The 20,170-nt window shown below is 36.5% G+C and overlaps 1 protein-coding gene across 1 annotated transcript in view; it reads right to left on the reverse strand.

Annotated features, from left to right (window-relative positions):
- The window catches only part of LOC115418436 (desmoglein-2-like), a 37,050-nt gene that overhangs the window by 6,786 nt on the left and 10,094 nt on the right, over positions 1-20,170 (reverse strand). Inside the window, 10 exon segments of the mRNA XM_030132914.1 lie at positions 1,014-1,141; positions 6,070-6,312; positions 7,611-7,832; positions 8,454-8,596; positions 8,699-9,285; positions 12,589-12,777; positions 13,516-13,650; positions 14,460-14,506; positions 14,509-14,619; positions 17,811-17,952. Of these exon segments, the coding sequence (XP_029988774.1) occupies positions 1,014-1,141; positions 6,070-6,312; positions 7,611-7,832; positions 8,454-8,596; positions 8,699-9,285; positions 12,589-12,777; positions 13,516-13,650; positions 14,460-14,506; positions 14,509-14,619; positions 17,811-17,952 (1,947 nt within the window).

Genomic DNA, 20,170 nt, shown 5'->3' on the forward strand with positions numbered 1-20,170 from the left:
TGCTCTTAAGTATCCCTGGTACAGGGGGCTGCCACAGTTCAATCTGTGTTGCCATGGTAATGCTACCTGACACTATATATACATTCTATACATCAACGTAACCAGAAGAATGTCAGTTAACAGCTCAATAAAGCCAGTTGTTGTTCAACAGAACACAATCCAATCAACAAGCACTGAAATGGGCAAATATGGAAAACAAGCAGTACGACATCAGTGTAATGTGAAAGTTCGTTAGTGGTTGATGATTCACTCCTTGTAAATGAGACAGCAGGATGGGGTGCTATAAGTACCTATAGTGCATGTAATGAAAGTGATTCAGAAAAGCAGATTTAACAGATTATCTTAGCTGCTTGTTATACTACAAATGGGAATATTTAAATGTATAAATGTGTAAATAATAATTATGTAAATAGTCATTGGGTAAACACTGTCAGTATAATTTTAAGAACTGAATTAAATACATGACCTTAACTATTTCCTGTAATATGAATTTACTTCACTGTTCAACCTTATGCTCCTCAACATAAATTATCTCACTTCTGAACCTTACATCAGTATACATTATGACTAATTTCGTAAAACACAAAAACAATGCAACAATTTTTTTTACCTCCAAGTTAACACTAAGCAGCTCCAGCAGTACAAGCATTATTTATCTACCGCTAAAATAAAGGAAAAATAAAGGTCGCATTATAAGTATTACATATTTTGTCTTACCATTCTGTTTTCTGATCATAATTGGTTTTATATGAATTAAACTTCTGCTATCTGCTACTATCGTTGAAATAATTCTAACTGGAGGCTTAACATGAAACCCCTCAGGAGAAGAAAATGCCTGGAGTGCAAAGAAAGGTGCTCTGCATGAACGTACATCTTTTACTACTTTAGCTTCCCTTTTCATAAATACACAGATGGAACTAATGCAGAATGTTAGCAGTGCACTACACTAACAATTTCCTGAGAGCTGTAATTATAAGCAGTGGTTTGTATATTTGGTAATATGTCAGGCTTACCGTATTCTCTCCCTGGCCTTCAGTGTGGTAGTTAATGAGATGTGACTTTGTGTCAAAAGGTATCTCAGCAAAGCCCGACAGACCCAAAGGTCCTCCACAGCCGCAGAAGAGCGCCAACAGAGGGATGACTGTGGAAATGCAAAGAATATGACATTAGTGTAGCAGCAGATTTATAGTACCTTAATGCTCACAAATGGTAGTCTGTGATCCTACAAAAATGTTTGTAATTTCAGTCTGAAATTACTCAGTGTTTTATGGTCTGCTGGTTTGGTCTTCACTATCTTTTATGGAGCAACAAGTGATCATATTTGGATACTGTTAACCCCTTAACGCCTGAATTTATATACAAGGATATTTAAAAGAAAAAAAAAAAAAAAAATTGTGTTCTTGCTTTCAAGCTAAATTAAGTGGAGATTGTTAATTGACTGTAGCACATAAACAGATATTCAATAGTAATGAAAAAGTAATAACTCAGATTTTCCCGTCTCAGGGGATGGTGGTGGAGTTATTGATACCACAAAATTATTTTTAGTGTCCTGACTAGGTACGTATTGAATATGTCCAAAATGGCATTGAAGGAATACATATGCTATCATTGCTGATTCAGTAAAAGAAACAGTTTGGAAATTTGCAATAGTGGACTGTAGCACCACATTATGTAATAACTGTGCAATATGTAATAATGTAATAATTTTCTCATTATGTTATAACTCTGCATTTTGTAATAAAATTTTTGAACACATTTTGTAATAAACTTTGCTGCATTTTGTCAGTAATACATCATTAGCGCAGCTTTTGTCTCTGGCTGGCAAACCACATTCTCCATTACAATGAATACAGTTACATTTGATTTAGGTTTGACCAATGAAACATTCCCACTATTTTTTTAAAATAATTGTAATTAAGATGGAATACTTAATGTTGTTCTGCTGTATGATGTTTTTTCTGATTAAGGCATCAATTTCAATGGTTTTTTTCCAAGGTTATTACAAAATGTGGCCAAGTTTATTACAAAATGCATTCAAGAATTTTATTACAAATGTGGCATGTTATTACAAAATTATAATGAGGTGACAGTTCACAGTACGGTTTGGACGCAGAGCCCGGCTGGTGTCCGACTGCGTGCCAAAATGTAACTGGGAGTTGATGGAGACCCTTAAGGCTCATTTATTTTCATTTTACGTATACTGAACAACAAAAGAAACGCAAGTATGTTTCGGTATTGGTTTATATGGGAGTTTTATTATGAATATTGGTTTCATATGAGATATTTATATCCAGCTGTGAAATTTACAGTGGGTCTCTCTTGCTGTCCTTGTAGCACTGAGTTGACGGTCACGGAGATGGGCCAAGCGAATATGGCGATCCTGATTACGGATGGTCACACGTGGTCTTCCGGATCTTGGTCTGTCCCAAGTGGTCCCTGTGTCACGGAATCATGTCCTCAGCCTACTGATGGTGGACTCGTGCACTTGCAGACGTCTGGCAACGTTGCGAGCCGTTAAACCAGCATCAAGCATACCAATGGCGCGTTCTCTCAGATTATTGCTAAGGCAAGGCATCGTGGTAATGCAGTAACTTTTGAATCTTACCATTTCTTTTTATAGCCCCCGGATAAACAAAGGGAATTGCCACTCCCATTTGTTGCTTCCACTACCATATCACTCAAAACGTACCGTACCTCCGATACTTTGTACATGTGCTCAACACCACTCGTGGTCGTGTTTGCCTGCAAACACACGCTCCAATGGTTACAACTCACTTATTGTAATGTGTATCTCAGTTGACAACTCAACAGGACAGCTGAACTCTTGCCTAAATTAACGACCAAAACTTGCGTTTCTTTTGTTGTTCAGTATAGTAAGGTTCATCCATTTCTAACAGTGTCATGCGTCACTGCCTTCATACTTCCATGGTCCAGCTCCAACTAATGACAGTAGAATTCCATAAGTCAGTGCAAAGTCGTCTTGCAAAGCTCTAGGCTAATATAAACAGGAATTGTCTGGAAATGTCATTTGAAAATGACAAATGAGCCGTACTGCAATACATGCTCATACCGAACGGTGAGGGAGGTACTGTTCGGTACAATGGTACAAGGTGTACTGTTGCACCCCTACAGGTTACACGACAGACTTTTGACACAGAATTTAGTGTACCATTACCTAAGGTAGTTCTAGCTGTTACATACAATGCTGTCATATTGTTAATCCTCCCTTGTAATTCGCTTTGTAAAAAAGCATCTGCCAAATCCAGAAACGTAAATGTACATAGCTCACCACACTATTGAGGTACAAAATTAGAATGTCTGGGGCAATTAGATACAGAGATAAAATCCTGTTTATGTTGTAGACTGTAAACATGTAGTATGTTGGTTTTAGACATGTCTCATACTGACAGGAGTGTCTGGAGAGTGTTGTCAGTTACAGCTTAGGGCCCTGTATGTAGTAAAGGGATGTTACAGTAGTCCTAAGGCCGTGTGACTGACAGGGGCTGTCAACAGTAAGAAGAACATTAGACATCTTCTCATTATCATTAATAGAATATGTAATTTGCAACATCTAATTACAATTGATATTTAGTTTTCTTGTTTGTGGCAAAAAGTTAACATTGTGGCGGCGAAGTAAGGACCCCAAGCAGACTCAAGGTGAAACAGGGAGATAGCAACTATAGGGTGTTGCTGACGAATACCTGGCTGACTGGAATCAGGTGAGGGGAGGCACAGATGAAACGAACTGAGTGAGACATGGAAACGAACCGACAAAGAGAGCAGGGGAGAGTGAAATAAAATAGTGTGGTGATTAGGGACAGGTGTATGAAGAAGGAGAGCGGCAGGTGAGGTGAGTGAGGAGTGATGAGAAAGGTAAATGTATGGGCGTGACAAACATGTAGAGTCCCTGTAAGGTGCAATCATCCAACCCCATCCTTTTTTCGTACATGAAATTGTCTGGGCTTGCCTACAAACCAAGTGCAAATGGGACTTGGCAATAATTGAAATATTACAAAGGAAGAGAGAGGACAGCATATAATTACAGCTTTCAATGAAAAGAAAGGAAAGAAAGAGCAGCAGTGATTCACAAAGACATGCTGATGTATTCTACAAATGGAGGAAATTAAGTGGTTTAAAAAAGCAGGAAAAAACAGGGTTTTTTTGTGTGTGCACAGTTTTAGCTCGAGGGTCCATAGAGAGTTCAAACATTGTCTACAGTGTAAAATAGATAAGTAACAGTAAGTAAAATTAGATTAGAAAATATATCAAAAGAAACAGTCTGGCAGAAATTCGTGCCACAAGCTGTAACACAACCATGACGAACCATAAATCAAACATGATAAAAATGTACAAAAAACCTGAGGGGTCCCTAAGGGTTAAGTTTTTAACAGTATTAAATTCAAACAAATCAAATGAAACGTCATAGAGCTTTTTGCTTTGTTAGGTTGAGAGAAGTGTAAGACCAAAATGGTTGCATTAAACTTTATTTGTAAGGGAACACAAAGTAATCTGTGTCAAAAGTATGCCACCTAGTGTCATAATGCAGAAGTCAGTGAAGTGTAACTCACCGGCGTGGGGATCCGTATAATTACATACAAAATTTCCCACAAAAACAACTATATGAGCATATTTTGTTTTTCAGGATAAGTATCATGTGTTTATACTTTTTTATTTTTTGCTACATTGATGTTCATGTCGTGTTGGTGGCAGGTAGTTTGTGCTATTATCATGACCAGACTGATTTTACTTTGTGCTTGGTGTAGATAAGACTCACATAAGAAACTAAACAAAAAATACCTGTTGCCTTTATCTTAAGCCTTGGTTGTTTTCTTACATGCTTATACAGTCGTGGTCAAAAGTTTTGGAAATGACACTACTGAATTCTTTGCTTAAATGCGATCTGATCATCAGTAAAATTCTTTGAAACCTGTACTTCTTTAATACTTCTAAATGTTCTTTAATATACTTCAGAAACACATGGAAATTAAAATAAATAAATAAACCTAGGCAAGCCAATTTTGTGAAAACAAAACTTGTGTCATTCCTTAAACGTCACCTGAAACTCTGCTGAAAGTCTGTGCCCCACCTGACAGCATTTTATTGTGAAAAATTCTACTTCATGGCAGGGGAGAGGTCACATATTTGTCTGTTTATTATCTCCTGTGCAGCATGAATTATTGTGGGTTGGGCGGAGAGTTGGGGGTAGGGTGTAGGGGTCAGGTTCAAGGTAAGACAGTGTTTTTCAACCTTGAGGTCAGGACTACACATGGGGTCCTCTAGAATTCAAATGGGGTTGCCTGAAATTTCTAGTAATTGATAAAAATAAAAACAAAAACTTACTAATAAAAATGTATGGTGAGTTGAGAGAGACAATCCCAATACATAAAAGACATGAGAAACTCTGAAGCTGAAACTGAAGCACTGTGGTTCTGTTTATCTTTCAAATGTTCATTGTGGTCAGTTTCAGATGCTGCAGCTCTTTCATAATTCATAGTTTGAGTTCTTGTTTGTTCAGTATTAACTGTCAGCCTTGTAAATCCAAGCTGGACTGACTGTACATATCCTGACCAAGGAAAATAAAATTCTCACTTTGTGCAGTAATCTACACCTGGCTTTTCTGCCTCCGTCCATAATAATATACATTATATAGACTAAATGTTGTCTAAACTAATGTTTATTTGCAACACAGTAAAGCAAACTATTACATGATCAAAAACAAATTAGTCCCAAAAAAAAAAGTCTCAGTTTTGAATGCCTAGGGTCGCCAGAAATTTGTGATGTTAAAATGGGGTCACGAGACAAAAAAGGCTGGAAACCACTGAGGTAAGAGCTGGAGGTCAAGGTTAGGGTTCAGTGGTAGTTTTAGGGTTAAAAGTTAGGATCTTAATTTGTCAGCTACAAATTTTGGATCCTTCAGACCAACACAAAAAGTGATTAAATCTGAGATAGTATTGATCTCAGTTACTTTACACATAAAAAAACAACAAAAAAACCAAAACACCAGTGCTCCCTAGTGGACAAACTATGTAATGGAATACAGATGTACACAAACTGAACATCTCCACTTACGCAGTAACAGCAGCAGTCCCAGGAACAGCATTCCGATGCCTGCGGGTCCTAGCTGGGTGCTTTTGGTGGACTGTCCCAGACCCCCCTTTTTGCCACACTTCACCCCGTCCTCACAGGTACAGACCGGAACCTTCACTTTCTGCGGTTCAGGACAGCTTAGTCCTTGCATGTCTGTCACCTCAAATACCACTTCGTATTCTCCTGGCCACAACTTCTCATGGACCCTCAGGATAGCAGCCGTGTCTGATGGTAACAAACCACCGATTAATACACTTAGAATGTAATGGAATAGAATAGAATAGAATAGAATAGAATAGAATAGAATAGAATAGAATAGAATTTTTTTCTGCTTAAATATCAAATCAATCAATATCAAACCAATACCAAATGTTCAATAATTTTTAATCCTTTAAATGTCAGTTTGAACATATGATGCCACTATTGTTATTTATGAAAAAATAATATGGATCAAAAAGTGGCAATGTTGATTTCATTGATTTAGTATTTTTTAAGTGAGATTTAAAACAAATGTGGTTTCAATGTACATCAATGAGGCTTTGAAACATTTTTGCTGAAAAGTGTAAAAATGTGCACATCAATACTCATAGAATAGAATAGAATAGAATAGAATAGAATAGAATAGAATAGAATCTTTATTGTCATTGTACATTGTTAAACGAAATATAAAAATGCAACAATCTTGAAGGTTTATCAAAGTTATAAAACAGAACACTAATCAAATTTTCACTAAAAGATAATGCTAAGTTATTTTATTCAATTTGGCAGTTTTTTATAGATTACTTTTATATTAAGAAAGTAGGCAGATTGCCCCCCCCCCCCCCCCTTTTTATGCGTGTGTGTGTGTATACATGTGAGTGCAGGTGTAGTGTTTTTGTTCTGACATCACATATTGGATACTGCACATCACTTTTTATATTGTCATTGTTCTAATTTCAATAAAAACAGTTAAAAAAAAAGTTATAAAAACAGCATAAAAATAAATAAATAAAAAGCACGCATATAAATAAGAGCATACAAATAGATTGAGTAAAAAGTGCTAAACCCCTAAAAACGACAATTCACATTCCAATATTTAAGCTGGAATTATAAATAGTCATGCCTTATACCACACAATACAGTAGTGGAAAAACCTTCTCCAACACCCTTAAAATGGTCTCACATTTTATCATAAAGGTTGCAAACAAATGCAAATTATATATATTTTTTGGTTTATTGTAAACAAGAAAAACTAAGAAAAATATATTCTTGACAGTTTCAAAATGCCATGCCTTGGATGTGTTTCATTATTTTTGCTGAAACATCCAGTTTTGACCTTGATGGAACAGAGCATGTGCAGAAGGGAGCACGTGGGTTTAGAGAATGGAACAATATTTGGGAGAGCAATATACCACAAATGCATGGTCGTCCAAAACATTGTTTCACCACTGTATATGAAGTTATGCAGGTCAAATTTATTAAGTGAGACCAATATAGTGGTGTTATGATATTTTTGTGTAACACTTCCTGTTTATTGTGCTCACCATTAAGATGTTCCGCCTGCCATTTGCCCTGAGTTCTCTCTGGGATGACGGTAAAGTGGAAAGGAGCTCCGTTAGGGAAATCATCCTCATCCTTAGCGTTTACAATAATGGCGTCTTCCGTGGTACAAATACTCTGGATGCTACTGGTCAGGGTGGGGCAGTGGTCATTAAAGTCCTCGACCTGTATCGCTATGGTACCGGTGGCTGTTTTACCGGGCATGTCTGTGTGTAGAAAAACAGAAAAAAAGATCGAGTCATCCTCCCCTGTCCATTTAAAGGGTTCACAGAAAACAAATGATGTCCTACTAGTGCACAACAGTTGCATTTCTGATCGTTTCTGATGCATTTATTGTGGATGTGTATTAATCCTAATGCTGTAATTATATAAATGCTGAGCAATTTAGTAGAAACTCCCAGAATTTTAAAAAGCTTATTTGACTTTTATATTTTATGACTTTTTTGATTCAAAACTCACTGTAACAACTGTCACTCTGTTTATTTAAGTATCATGTCAGGTAACCTACTGGCATGTGGACAATTATTTGAAGCCATGAAATTGTGCTTTTTGGTACCAACAGTGGCCATAGTTTGCAAAGAGAATGGAGGCAGGAAACAGCAAGGTATGACGAATGAAACTTGTGACGCTAACGCTAGTTCTAAGACACTTATGAATACTGACAGCTTCAGTTAGGTAAGCTATATGCAAACCAAAGCAACACTTGTTAGAAGGTCTACATGACATAAATTGGAGCTTGTCCATCCATCCATCCATCCATCCATCCATCCAATAACAAATTTCACACTGAGAAATCTAGTCTGAAATGAAACATCTGCTGCTAGTACCTTGTGAGATACAGAGTATTTGAGCGGTGTAAGTCCCGTTGACCAGGTATGGAGACTCTCTGTCAGGTTTTTTGTTCAGTTTGATCTCAGCTGTGTTTGGGTCGATGATCAGCCAGTTGGCAGGGTCCAAGCCCTTTACGTACCTACAGCAAGAACCACTTATTATTGTCGAGCGCACCAAGTAAAATACACAAACTTTTAACTGCACAGGACTTGTGTTCATTTGTTAATGTTGTTGCACATACTGGACTTTCTCAGCTGGTTTCCCGGTATCTCCATCAATCGCAGGGTAATTTGCAATAACGTCATGAACTTCAGTGTCTCCTCCCTCAGAGATTGGAATAGCTTTGACTGCAGGTTCAAAACGTGGCCCTTCAGGCTGGTTCTTCACATTTATTTTGACTGGGTAGGTTTTAAGTGGGGTCCCTCCGGGCCCAACTGGAATTCCAGGTCCACCACCTGTTCCAGGTCTACCTCCTGTACCAGGTCCACCTCCTGTTCCAGATCCACCTCCTGTTCCAGGTCCACCTCCTGTTCCAGGTCCACCTCCTGTACCAGATCCACCTCCTGTACCAGGTCCACCTCCTGTTCCAGGTCCACCTCCTGTACCAGGTCCACCTCCTGTTCCAGGTCCACCTCCTGTTCCCGGTGCACCTCCCCCTCCACCTGCACCACCTCCTCCACCTGCACCACCTCCACCTCCTCCTCCACCTGCACCTCCTCCAAAACCAATCCCAGCTCCACTTACGACTGGAGATCCATCATGGGGTGGAGCCACGTTACTCACAGTTATACCAAGGTCTAAGTCCTTCACATCTTCATAGTCCACAGGCTGTGGAATAACATGCAGACACACAAAATAATAAACATTAACCTGTTTTCAAGTACAGACCAATTCTAATGTTGTGTTTTAGTTACAACATGAAGAAGCCATTCTCACTTTCTTCCATGTAAAACAATAGTTTTTGATGAACAGGAGCACTGTCACCTCCTTATGCGGCCATTATAATGTCATACAGATAGATGTATTTTCTAATGACTGTGTGTGCTATGTTAGCACAATAAATCCTGCAGATCTTGATCTCAATAGGTCTTTACCTGGTCAAATAAATAATAAATAAATAAATACATAAGTAAATATTACAATAAGACTGTAACATAGAACACAGACGAGATGTAGCCGCCAAGCTGTCCCAACTTTATTTATTTTTTCTTGGCATCGAGTGTTGCATTTGGGCACTACAGCCTGGACTTTTGCAGCCAGACTAGAGGGTGGAGCTTGGTGAATGCAAGGGGTGATGTGTATGCTGATAATACCGCTAACTTATTGACACAATAGAACACTAAACTTGATGAAGCATTTGCATAAAAAAAACCCAAACCACAAATCCTGGTGATTTTGCAGGTGATTGCAGCGTTTCTGCTGGTAAGGTTTTGTCGTGGCTCCTTGGCGCCACACCACACATTTGATACAAAAAATCATCACCATCATATTAGATTTATTATACATATGTATAATATATATACACCTACTATTTTCTACAACAAGTCACGTGCACTCTGTGCCGCTGTATAATTTTTATTCCCGTGTTGTTTTTTTACCCCCTAAGAGTTATGCACACGCTCCAAACCATCGGGCATGCGCAACTCCATTCTTTTCGATGTAAACATCCGGTAGTGAAACCTGTTGTACTGCATTTGCCATGCTTATTTATCATTTACTATTGTAAATTTCACTTTATTTGGAGATTAAAAACTATACAGTTAATGGGGGTAAAAATAATAAACCAGCATGCTGCATGTGGTACCAAATTTACACACGTAGTGCGCATGTGCGAAAACACTGGAAGTACAAAAATAATGTGGGGGAAAAATTGTATGTGACATCACACCTTTCTGGTGTGAAGATCAAAATGTGAAGAGATTTTTCTTCTACACTAAGTAGGTGTACTTACTGAATAAGAAGAACAGAAAAAGGTCGATCCATGCCCCCCCCCCCAGATGACCCCCCACCACACCAAGAGGTCAGTTCCACAGGGAACACTGTGATTGTGATGTTCAACACCAGAAAATGCTCTACCTCCATGATTGTATATAATGTCTTAAATATGTTATAATGTCTGGATTGAGGTCAAACCTCCTACCCCTAACCCTAACACCTGTCAGGGGACATTCAGGCATTTGACTCTGATACCTCATGGTCACCTCTATGTGGAGTTTTTTTTACATATATGCAACTATGAGTCACAAATACCACATTGACGTAGTCATAACATCCTTGAGGGACTTGTTTGGCCCAGAAATGCCTCAGGAGAATGTGGTTGGAGAATAAGGTCTGCCCAATAAAACACAAATATTGTGTAAATACTGCTATCTACCTATTAGCTTTGACCCAACAGAGTCTTTGAAGAATAACTTTACTGAATTCAGTACATTCAGTTGTTTATTTGTAGTATTAGAAAGCCAGCTACCCGGTGGCATGGACATATACTTTGTTGAGTGGGTTGTAGAGCAAATACAGTGGAGCGACTAGTTATTCTAAATGTCTCCGTTTATTTGGACTAAGTCATTTTTGCTACTGTTCTTGTTCTGAAGCTCAGACCCAATTACTGGAAAAGTGCAAATGCTCTCAAGTTGATTCAAAGGACACAACCCTCAGTGTGAACATGATTCAGATTGACATGTGTTTTTATTCATCACTATGAAACAAGTTTGAAGTCACTGTGGGGCATAATGAGTTTAATCCAGTGGCATCTAGGAGTAGAAATGGCTGCAAACATATGTTGATTGCAATGTCACAGTCATGAGGAAAATCCTGCATCGGGATTCTGTCCATAGATTATACTGCAGGAGATTGTGGAATTCATCTTCATGTAGTGACAACATGTTACCTCTAGAGGGCAGACTTGATGTAACATTGGCTCTGACACCTCATCTGAGGCCTTGAATTGATTTACAGGGAGCCACTATGAGTTAACTTTTTAAACCCAAAGCCTAAAATGGTCCACCTGGACTTTTTTTTCTTATTTTGACTATAAGCAGGTTAGGAAATATGCTGTGAGTGAGTCTGTTTACCCATTTTTCCAGAGCCCTTTTTTCCAGATCGTTCAAAATCTAGAAATCATTTGCAATTTACTGCTTGTTATAATACTGTTAAAACAGCTTCTTCTCCAGCTTCTAGTAAAGGCATGAGTGAAGTTACCGTAATGACCCAATAAAACTATAAAGTGCAACGTCTCAGGTTTCAGAAACCGTTGGAATTTTTCCAATTGCACAATTGGTGAAAGAGTTACAGCCATTCAAAGTGCATAAGCGCAGGGTGTCAACGATGACACGATAAGTTTCAAAGGTTTTTAACAACTCATAGGGAAGAAAACCCTATAACAGAAAACTTTTAACTTATCTGTCTGGTTATTTGTACTGACTCATTATATAACAACAAAAGAAAATAAATATCCTAAAATAACTCCATTTATCCACACATATAGGAAATTAAATTTATTAGAATAAACCTGAGATGTACCATATCGCCAACTTCCTAAAATAATTGCTTAAGTCATTTCTTAACAAAATTACTTTTTGCCTAAATCATCAAATACTCATAGTCCTAATATACACCACACAAAACAGCAACAGTGAAGTGACAAACTAAAAAGCAAATAAACAAAGAGAAAAAGAATAGAAGGAATACATAAAATAAAAAATGATTTTTTTAATTATTGACAATTATTGACACAATATCCACCAATATAAATGATATAGCTTCATTTGAATAGAGTTTTTATTCATCAGTTCAGACCTGCACTTTCTTTTAAGCTAAAAGTTTTTGTCTGTTTTATCTGCTTATCAGTTTTATCTGTTTATCTGTTTTATTTAATTATCTGATTTTGTTTTTGTCATTTGTTTTGTCTCATGCCTATACTTTTTATTGCTTCCATGCTGTAATGCTTTTAATGTTTTGTTGTAAAGCACTTTGAATTGTCTTGTACATGAAATGTGCTATATAAATTAACCTGCCTTGCCTATAGTTTGAATTGATTACCAACTACAATGTAAACAGCAAAAAGTTTACTGATAACAAGAACATTCCAGCTTAAAGTAAAAAGACAAAACATACATACATTGCAATCCACACATACCTTTTCAGTATTAGGATGCCCTCATTGGTTTTGGGGTCCGTCTTGATGCTGAAGTACCCGGCCTCGTTGCCCTTGACGATATCAAATACAGCTTCCCAGTTGGGCGTTCCCTTCAGATCCAGATCCTCTGCTTTGAGTCTCATCACCTCAACGCCATGTGTGTTCTCCTCGATACTGCCATCGTACTGCAAGTAAAGCATATTATGAGAGCGTATAGTGGAAAAATTTTCACACACCCCTCACATTTTACATTAATTATCAAATATTACCTACTATGTTCATTCTTAGCAACAACACATTCATAGCGAAAGAGCTGTCTTATTTTATTGGCGTTTGAAACCATAGAAACAGATAAAACAGAGAAAACAAAATCACCACTTACTTGAAAACATCTTAGACATTGTGACAATTATACTAGTACTAGTTTAAATCAATTATCATATGCGACATTATACAGTAGTGGAAAATGGTTTTCAGACACCGTTAAAATTTTACACAATCTCAAATAATATTATGAAATATATGTGGAAAAATATGTTGTGTTTCAAAAGGTACTGCTGCCATGTCTGTTCAGAAAAATATATACAGTTGAAAAGTGTAAAAATGTATAGAATAGAATAGAATAGAATAGAATAGAATAGAATAGAATAGAATAGAAAAATAAAAAAATCAATACTATTTAGGGTGCAACATAGTTACAAAACACATACATATAAATTAGAGTACAAATAGATTAAATAAAAAGTGCTAAAACCCTAAAAAACACATTCTACATTATAACATTTAAGCTAGAATAAGTGTCATTTCTAAGCACCCAACATTGTAAATAGTCATGAACTGTAAAAACTAAAAAAATATGTATAAAATATTTACACTTTAAAATATACACCAATGTTCATAGAAGTGTGTGAGAAATTAGCAACCTCTTCTTTTTCCAGAGTTGGAGGATTGTCATTCACATCTCGGATGTTGATGGTAACAGTTCCAGTTCCGGTGTTTCCTTTGGGGTCACCGTCTAAGTCTGGACCTTTCACTATCAGAACGTACTGATCTGTTTTCTGAAACAAAAACAAAAAAAAAAAAAAATACATACTTTGAGTTGGTTGCCTGTTTAACACAGTGTACTTTAGCTGCCAGTGCAGTGAAGACTGAATGAGTCCAAACAGACTGAAAATCACGGGCTTCCCTAATCCAAATGGCAAATGGCATGGAGTAACGAATGACCTAACCCTAACCCTAACCCTAGTGGTCATTCGTTATTCCATGCCATTTGTCATTCGGATTAGGGAAGCCCGAAAATCACAACCTTTTTCAAAATCAAATTGTATCTTGGAATGGCTGCCTATTTACTTTACTCTAAAAACTGCTGAATATTAATGCATTTTTAAAAATCCAAATAGTGACTTTCTAAAATCAAAGACTCACATTTGTGCTTCAAATAGCTAGATAGGAGGTGTAATCAAATGAAATTTATTGTACATTATAATTTTTGTTTGATTACAGATTTCCTACAGTTTCAATGATTATAATATTTCTCTATTTGCCTACTTTTTAAAGCGTACAAGAGCACATGATCAAATGTACTTCACAATTCACATGGTTCTAATTTTTCCATTAGTTTCATGACATTGTGGTGGTTTAACAAGTGGTGGCAGTGAGAAGAAAGGCAATAAACAGTAAAGTTCATACATTAAATATATTACAATAGGCCACAAACAAACTAGGATCTTATCCTTCTCAGACATGACTGGAATGATGTTATCCAATTAAAAAATGGATCTGTAAAGTCATGTCATCTGACTGACTGCTACAATACTATAATACACAACAATGTGCTATATCAGTAGTGTGTGGGTGTTTGACGTACCTCTCTGTCTAAGTCAGGACCTTTGAGAACGATGGTTCCATCTCGTTCATAGAGAACATATCCTCAGGTGGTTTCTGTTCTACAATTGTGTAAGCAATCTTTGAGTTCTTATTATTTGGTTCATCAGCATCAGTTGCAGTGATTTTCATCACTGTGGTACCTGTAAAAGAATTGTATGGTAAAAAAAAAAATCAAATAAAAAAATCCAATGAGGAACATGAATCACTTTAATTTAGCCCCAAAAACAATGATAGATATCACTGTGGACATATTCAAGGTCCCAAATGTTTGATAGCAACTAGGGCTGTGCAATTAATCGAAATTCAATTACGATTTCGATTATTACACGCAACGATTACAAAAATTATGTAATCGAGAAAAACGATATAATTTTGAGTTGTTTTAATTCGCGCGCACGCAAGCTACCAGAGCTGCTCTGCCCCGCCCCCCCTCTAAGCTACTGCTGCCTGCTAGCCGGCAGGTCCACCCCAAGAGGAAAGTTGTACCTAGCGGTCTGGACAAATGGCAGGAGAATCACAGCAGAAGTGCTTGGTAAACAAAAAAGGCAAGTCAAATTCAATTGTATGGAATCACTTTGGGTTTGATGAAGAAGACGAAGAGCAAAAACACATCACGGGCAAAAAGTGTTTCATAGTGTGTCCGCACCGACCGCTAACACAACAAACCTTTTTAACCATCTAAGTTAACCACCGCCACCTTATCATATTCTTTATCTTATGAAAAACTAAAACACATAAAAACAACTTCATCCGCAATGCAGTCTTCAGTCTCCGAATCTCTTTACGCTGCAACTCCCCTATTAACCTAACCCTAACCCGTATAACCCTAACGTGCGTATTCTAGATGGCTGATGTATACAGAAGGCCTGAACTGAAACCTCACAGCACGCCACTGAATTTACTATGTTTCATACTACATTGAACATATTTGAATTTATAATTTGCACTTTACGTGAGTTTTTTTTTTTTTTTTTATTGCTACAGTTCTATGGCAAGTCTATAGCAGTTTAATTACAGTGCACTATTTATATACAAAAGGAAACATACTTGAATTTACAGTACACTTATTTGCATTCAAAGATTTTTTTGTTTCATACAAAAGTGAACATACTTTGTTTTAGTGGTTAAAAGCTTCATTTATGTTTAAAGAGTATATTTTACATTGCTTTGCAAGAAAAAAATAAACAACTTTAAGGTTAAAAAATAATCGTTTTAATAATCGTGATTTCAATTATTGCTAAAATAATCGTTGATTATTTTTTTTTCCTATAATCGAGCAGCCCCTAATAGCAACAATCAAGAGAGTTATCCACACTGGGTTACATACATAGATGATATCATAGTATAAAATGGCCATAACAGCATAATATATGAACAGAATCGGGTGTCCATACTATATATATGTATATATGTATATTATATATATATATATATATATATATATATATATATATATACAGGGTGACACAAAAAACGGGAACTTTTTAACAATCAATAAAACCAAGAGTGATGAAGAAAAATCTTTTATTCATAGTAATTGAACCTTAAAAACATGCCATTTAAGAAACAATGATGGAATTTTCATTTTTTAAAAATTACTTCCTGTAGATGGCGTCCTCCTGTACGAATGCATTCTTGAAATCTGCTGTTGAGATTCCTCATTGACCGCTGCAACATCTCAGCTGGGATACTGTGAATTTCTTCCTGAATTCTCTGTTTTAACTCATCCAGAGTTCTTGGTCGAGTCGTGTACACTTTACTCTTGAGATAGCCCCACAAGAAAAAATCACAAACGGACAAATCTGGCGATCTAGGGGGCCAGGGAACGTTATCGAATCTTGAGATCACACGGCTACCGAACAATTCTCGCACAGCCGCCAATGGTTACTAAAATGGGGGTGTGTTTACTTGCTCAAGGTCACTGTCTCGCAGTGCTGCCACTTGCTCATGTCTGCCAATATGCACTTCAAAAATTCCGGTTTTTTGGGTCAGCCTGTAATTTTAAAAAAAATGAAAATTCCATCATTGTTTCTTAAATGGCATGTTTTAAGGTTTCAATTACTATGAATAAAATATTTTTCTTCCATCACTCTTGGTTTTATTGGATTGTTAAAAAGTTCCCGTTTTTTTGTGTCACCCTGTATATATATATTCAGCACACAGACTATGATATTAAAACAGAGAAAACTGAAGAAAAAGTGACTTTTTCAGTAAATATATCGATAACTGAAAATGAAAACAAGCTTCTCCATCCACTGTCATTTGTCAGACTACACAGGATTTTTTGATGAATCAAAGATGCAGAAGATTATAGGTTTTCACATTCAGTATTGAGCCTCAGAGCCTCCAAATGAGTCTGAGCTGATGGACACAAAAAACTGAGAAACTGCAGTTTACTTCAATTATATGCATGTATTGATAGGATTAGTGCAAGGGTGTCCAACTCATTTTCTTTCAGGGGCCACATTCAGCTCAATTTGATCTCCAGTGGGCCGGACCAGTCAAATAATAGCATAATAACCTATAAATAATAACAACTGCAAATTTTTTATATGGAAAAAATAACATTAAATTATGAAAACATTTACATTTTACAAACTATCCAAACATAAAAGATGTGAATAACCTGAAAAAACTGAAATTTCTAAAGAAAAATAAGAAGAAATAATAAGAAAAATCTGATCAATATTATGCCTCAACTTATGATTTCTACATGTGCATTACAGATCAGATCTACCAAGACACAAAACAGGCAGAATATTGTTAAAATTGCACTTATTTTTCTTTAGGCATTTCAGGTTGTTCATATTTGTTCAGGTTGTTGACGTTTTATTATTAAAGGATATCAGAATTTAATGTTCTTTGCAGTAAATCAAAGAGAAAAAATTGGTGTTGCCATTATTTATAGGCATGATGTCATATTATTTTTTTCCCATGAAACCAAGAAGAAAATTTGGAGTCATTATTTCTAGGTTATTATGCTATTATTTTCCATGTTTGACAGCCTTGACTGTTAATATCGTCTGTACTTTGCAAATTCATCCTGCGGGCCAGATTGGAACCTTTGGCGGGCCGGTTTTGGCCCCCGGGCCGCATGTTTGACACCTGTGGATTAGTGGATCAACAGGTATTAAACATTTTAGATCACTTGACGCTTTTGTTTGCAGATGGCTGTTTGGGTCTTTAGGGTAAAACTAGTCTTTATGGCAGCACAAGACAAGCATTTTAATGTTATTTCAACAATTTTATGTAATTTTTTAATAAGAACAAAGATATACATTTTTTTTTTTTTCAATTTATTTCACTCCATGACTGAAGTGGAGACACTTACCTACTGGACTTTCCTCATTCACCGTCACAGGATTGATGACACCAAATACTGGAGCGTTGTCGTTCTCATCTATAACCTTAAATCGGATGCTTACATCACGTTCTGCCAGTGTCCCATTTTTGTACCTCGCCACACCGGATAGCTGAATCAACAAACATAAAAACCCAAACATTATTATCATTTTTATTAGGGTGTGTTACATACATTATGAATATTTAAATATATGCATTGCCACAATTCCATGAAAATCATTACTGAAACAGAAAAATCTGCATGTTAATTTTATTATAGTAATAAGATTATGATAATAATATATGATTTTATTTTCTATTTATATCAGGGGTCTCAAACTCATTTTCTGTCAGGGGCCACATTCAGCCCAATTTGATCTCCAGTGGGCCGGACCAGTAAAATAATAAATAATTACAACTCCAAATTTTTGTCTTTGTTTTAGTGCAAAAAAAAAAAAGCATTAAATTATGAAAATACTTACTTATAAACTATCCAAACAAAAAAGATGTGAATAACCTGAAAAACAAAAATTTCTTAAAAAAAAAAAAAAAAGTGCAATTTTAACAATATTATGCCTCAACTTAATCATATTTGTGCATGACAGATCAGATCTAAAAAGACACTGAACACTTAATAACAGGCAGAAAATTGTTAAAATTGTGCTTAATTTTCTTAAACATTTCAGATTATTCACATTTATCATTAAATGATAGTTTGTAAATGTAAATATTTTCATAATTTAATGTTATTTTTTGCACTAAAACAAAAACAAAAATTTGAAGTTGTCATTATTTATAATCATGATGTAATATTATTTTTTTCACATTAAACTGAGAATATAGAGTCATTATTTTCTGTAGGTTATTATGCTGTTATTATTTTACTGTAGATCATATTGGTCTGTATGTGGAACCTGAACTAAAATGAGTTCCACAGCCTTGAATGTGGAATTTTTGCCCTTTGCAAATTCATCCCATGGGCTGCATTTGAACCTTTGGCGGGCCGCATTTGGCCCCCGGGCCGCATGTTTGAGACCCCTGATTTATATGCTCCCACTCGGTGAGATTTTTAAGCGCCACAATGTCTCTTTCCATTGCTACGCGGACGACACACAGATATACCTGTCCCAGAGACCAGATGACCCGAGAAGCCCAGCTGCTGTGTCTGACTGCCTCTATGATGTAAACTGTTGGATGGCCCAGAACTTCCTTCAGTTAAACAACTCTAAATCAGAAGTTATACTGTTCAGTCCACCAAATTCCACCATTGTCATAAAAAATAGCCTTGGTCCTCTCTCTTCAAACATCACACCCACTGCAAGAAATCTTGTGGTAATATTTGATTCAGACCTCTCCCTCCAAGCACACATAAAGTTATCCAGTCCTGTTTTTTCCAGCTACGAATCATTTTAAAAATCAAACCAATTGTCCCACACTCTGACCTGGAAACAGTCATCCATTCATCCATATTCACCAGACTCAATTACTACAACATACTTCTGTCCGGCATCAACCAAAAATCATTGTCCCGCCTCCAACTGGTACAGAAGACAGCAGCGAGGCTTCTCACTGGTTTTAACAGGCAACATCATATCATCCCTCCCTTGGCTCCCTGTGTGTTTTAGAGTTGATTTTAAGATTTCACTCATCACTTTTAAAGCCCGAATGGGTCTGGCCCCAAGCTATATAGATGAGATGCTAGTTGACCACGAGCCAGTACACAGCCTTAGCTCCTCGGGCGGAGGGCTCCTGGCTGTTCCAAAGTCGAGGCTTAAATCTAAGGCTGACCAGGCCATTTCCATCAGGGCCCCTCGACTTTGGAACGGCCTGCCCGAGGAGATAAGGCTTGCGGAATCAGTGACATCTTTTAAATCACTTCTTAAAACACATTTTTATAGACTTGCTTTTATGTGATGTCTGTCCATTTTTAATTTTTAAATTTGAATTTTATCCTGTTTATTAATTTATATTCTCATACATGATGTTGTTTTATCTCATTTATTCATTTTTGCATTGATTTAACAGCATCATGTTACTTTATCCCTGCCCTATTTATTCCGATTCACTTAATTTATTTGACGTGCCATATTTTTTGCATTTGTTATACACATCTCTCTTATTGTGCTGCTTCTGTTTTAGTGTTTTTACTTGCTTCTTGTATCCTGCTGTTGTGCCCTCTGTCAAAGCACTTTGTAAACTTTGTTTTTAAAGGTGCTATACAAATAAAGCTATTATTATTATCACTATTATTAAAAGCTATTATAATAAAATGGGTAAATAAATAAATGCATCAAAAAATAAATTGATTGATTGATTGATAGATAGAAAGAAAGAAGGGAATATAGATGC

Source organism: Sphaeramia orbicularis, chromosome 4 (assembly GCF_902148855.1).
Source record: "Sphaeramia orbicularis chromosome 4, fSphaOr1.1, whole genome shotgun sequence".
Classification (NCBI taxonomy): Eukaryota; Metazoa; Chordata; class Actinopteri; order Kurtiformes; family Apogonidae; genus Sphaeramia; species Sphaeramia orbicularis.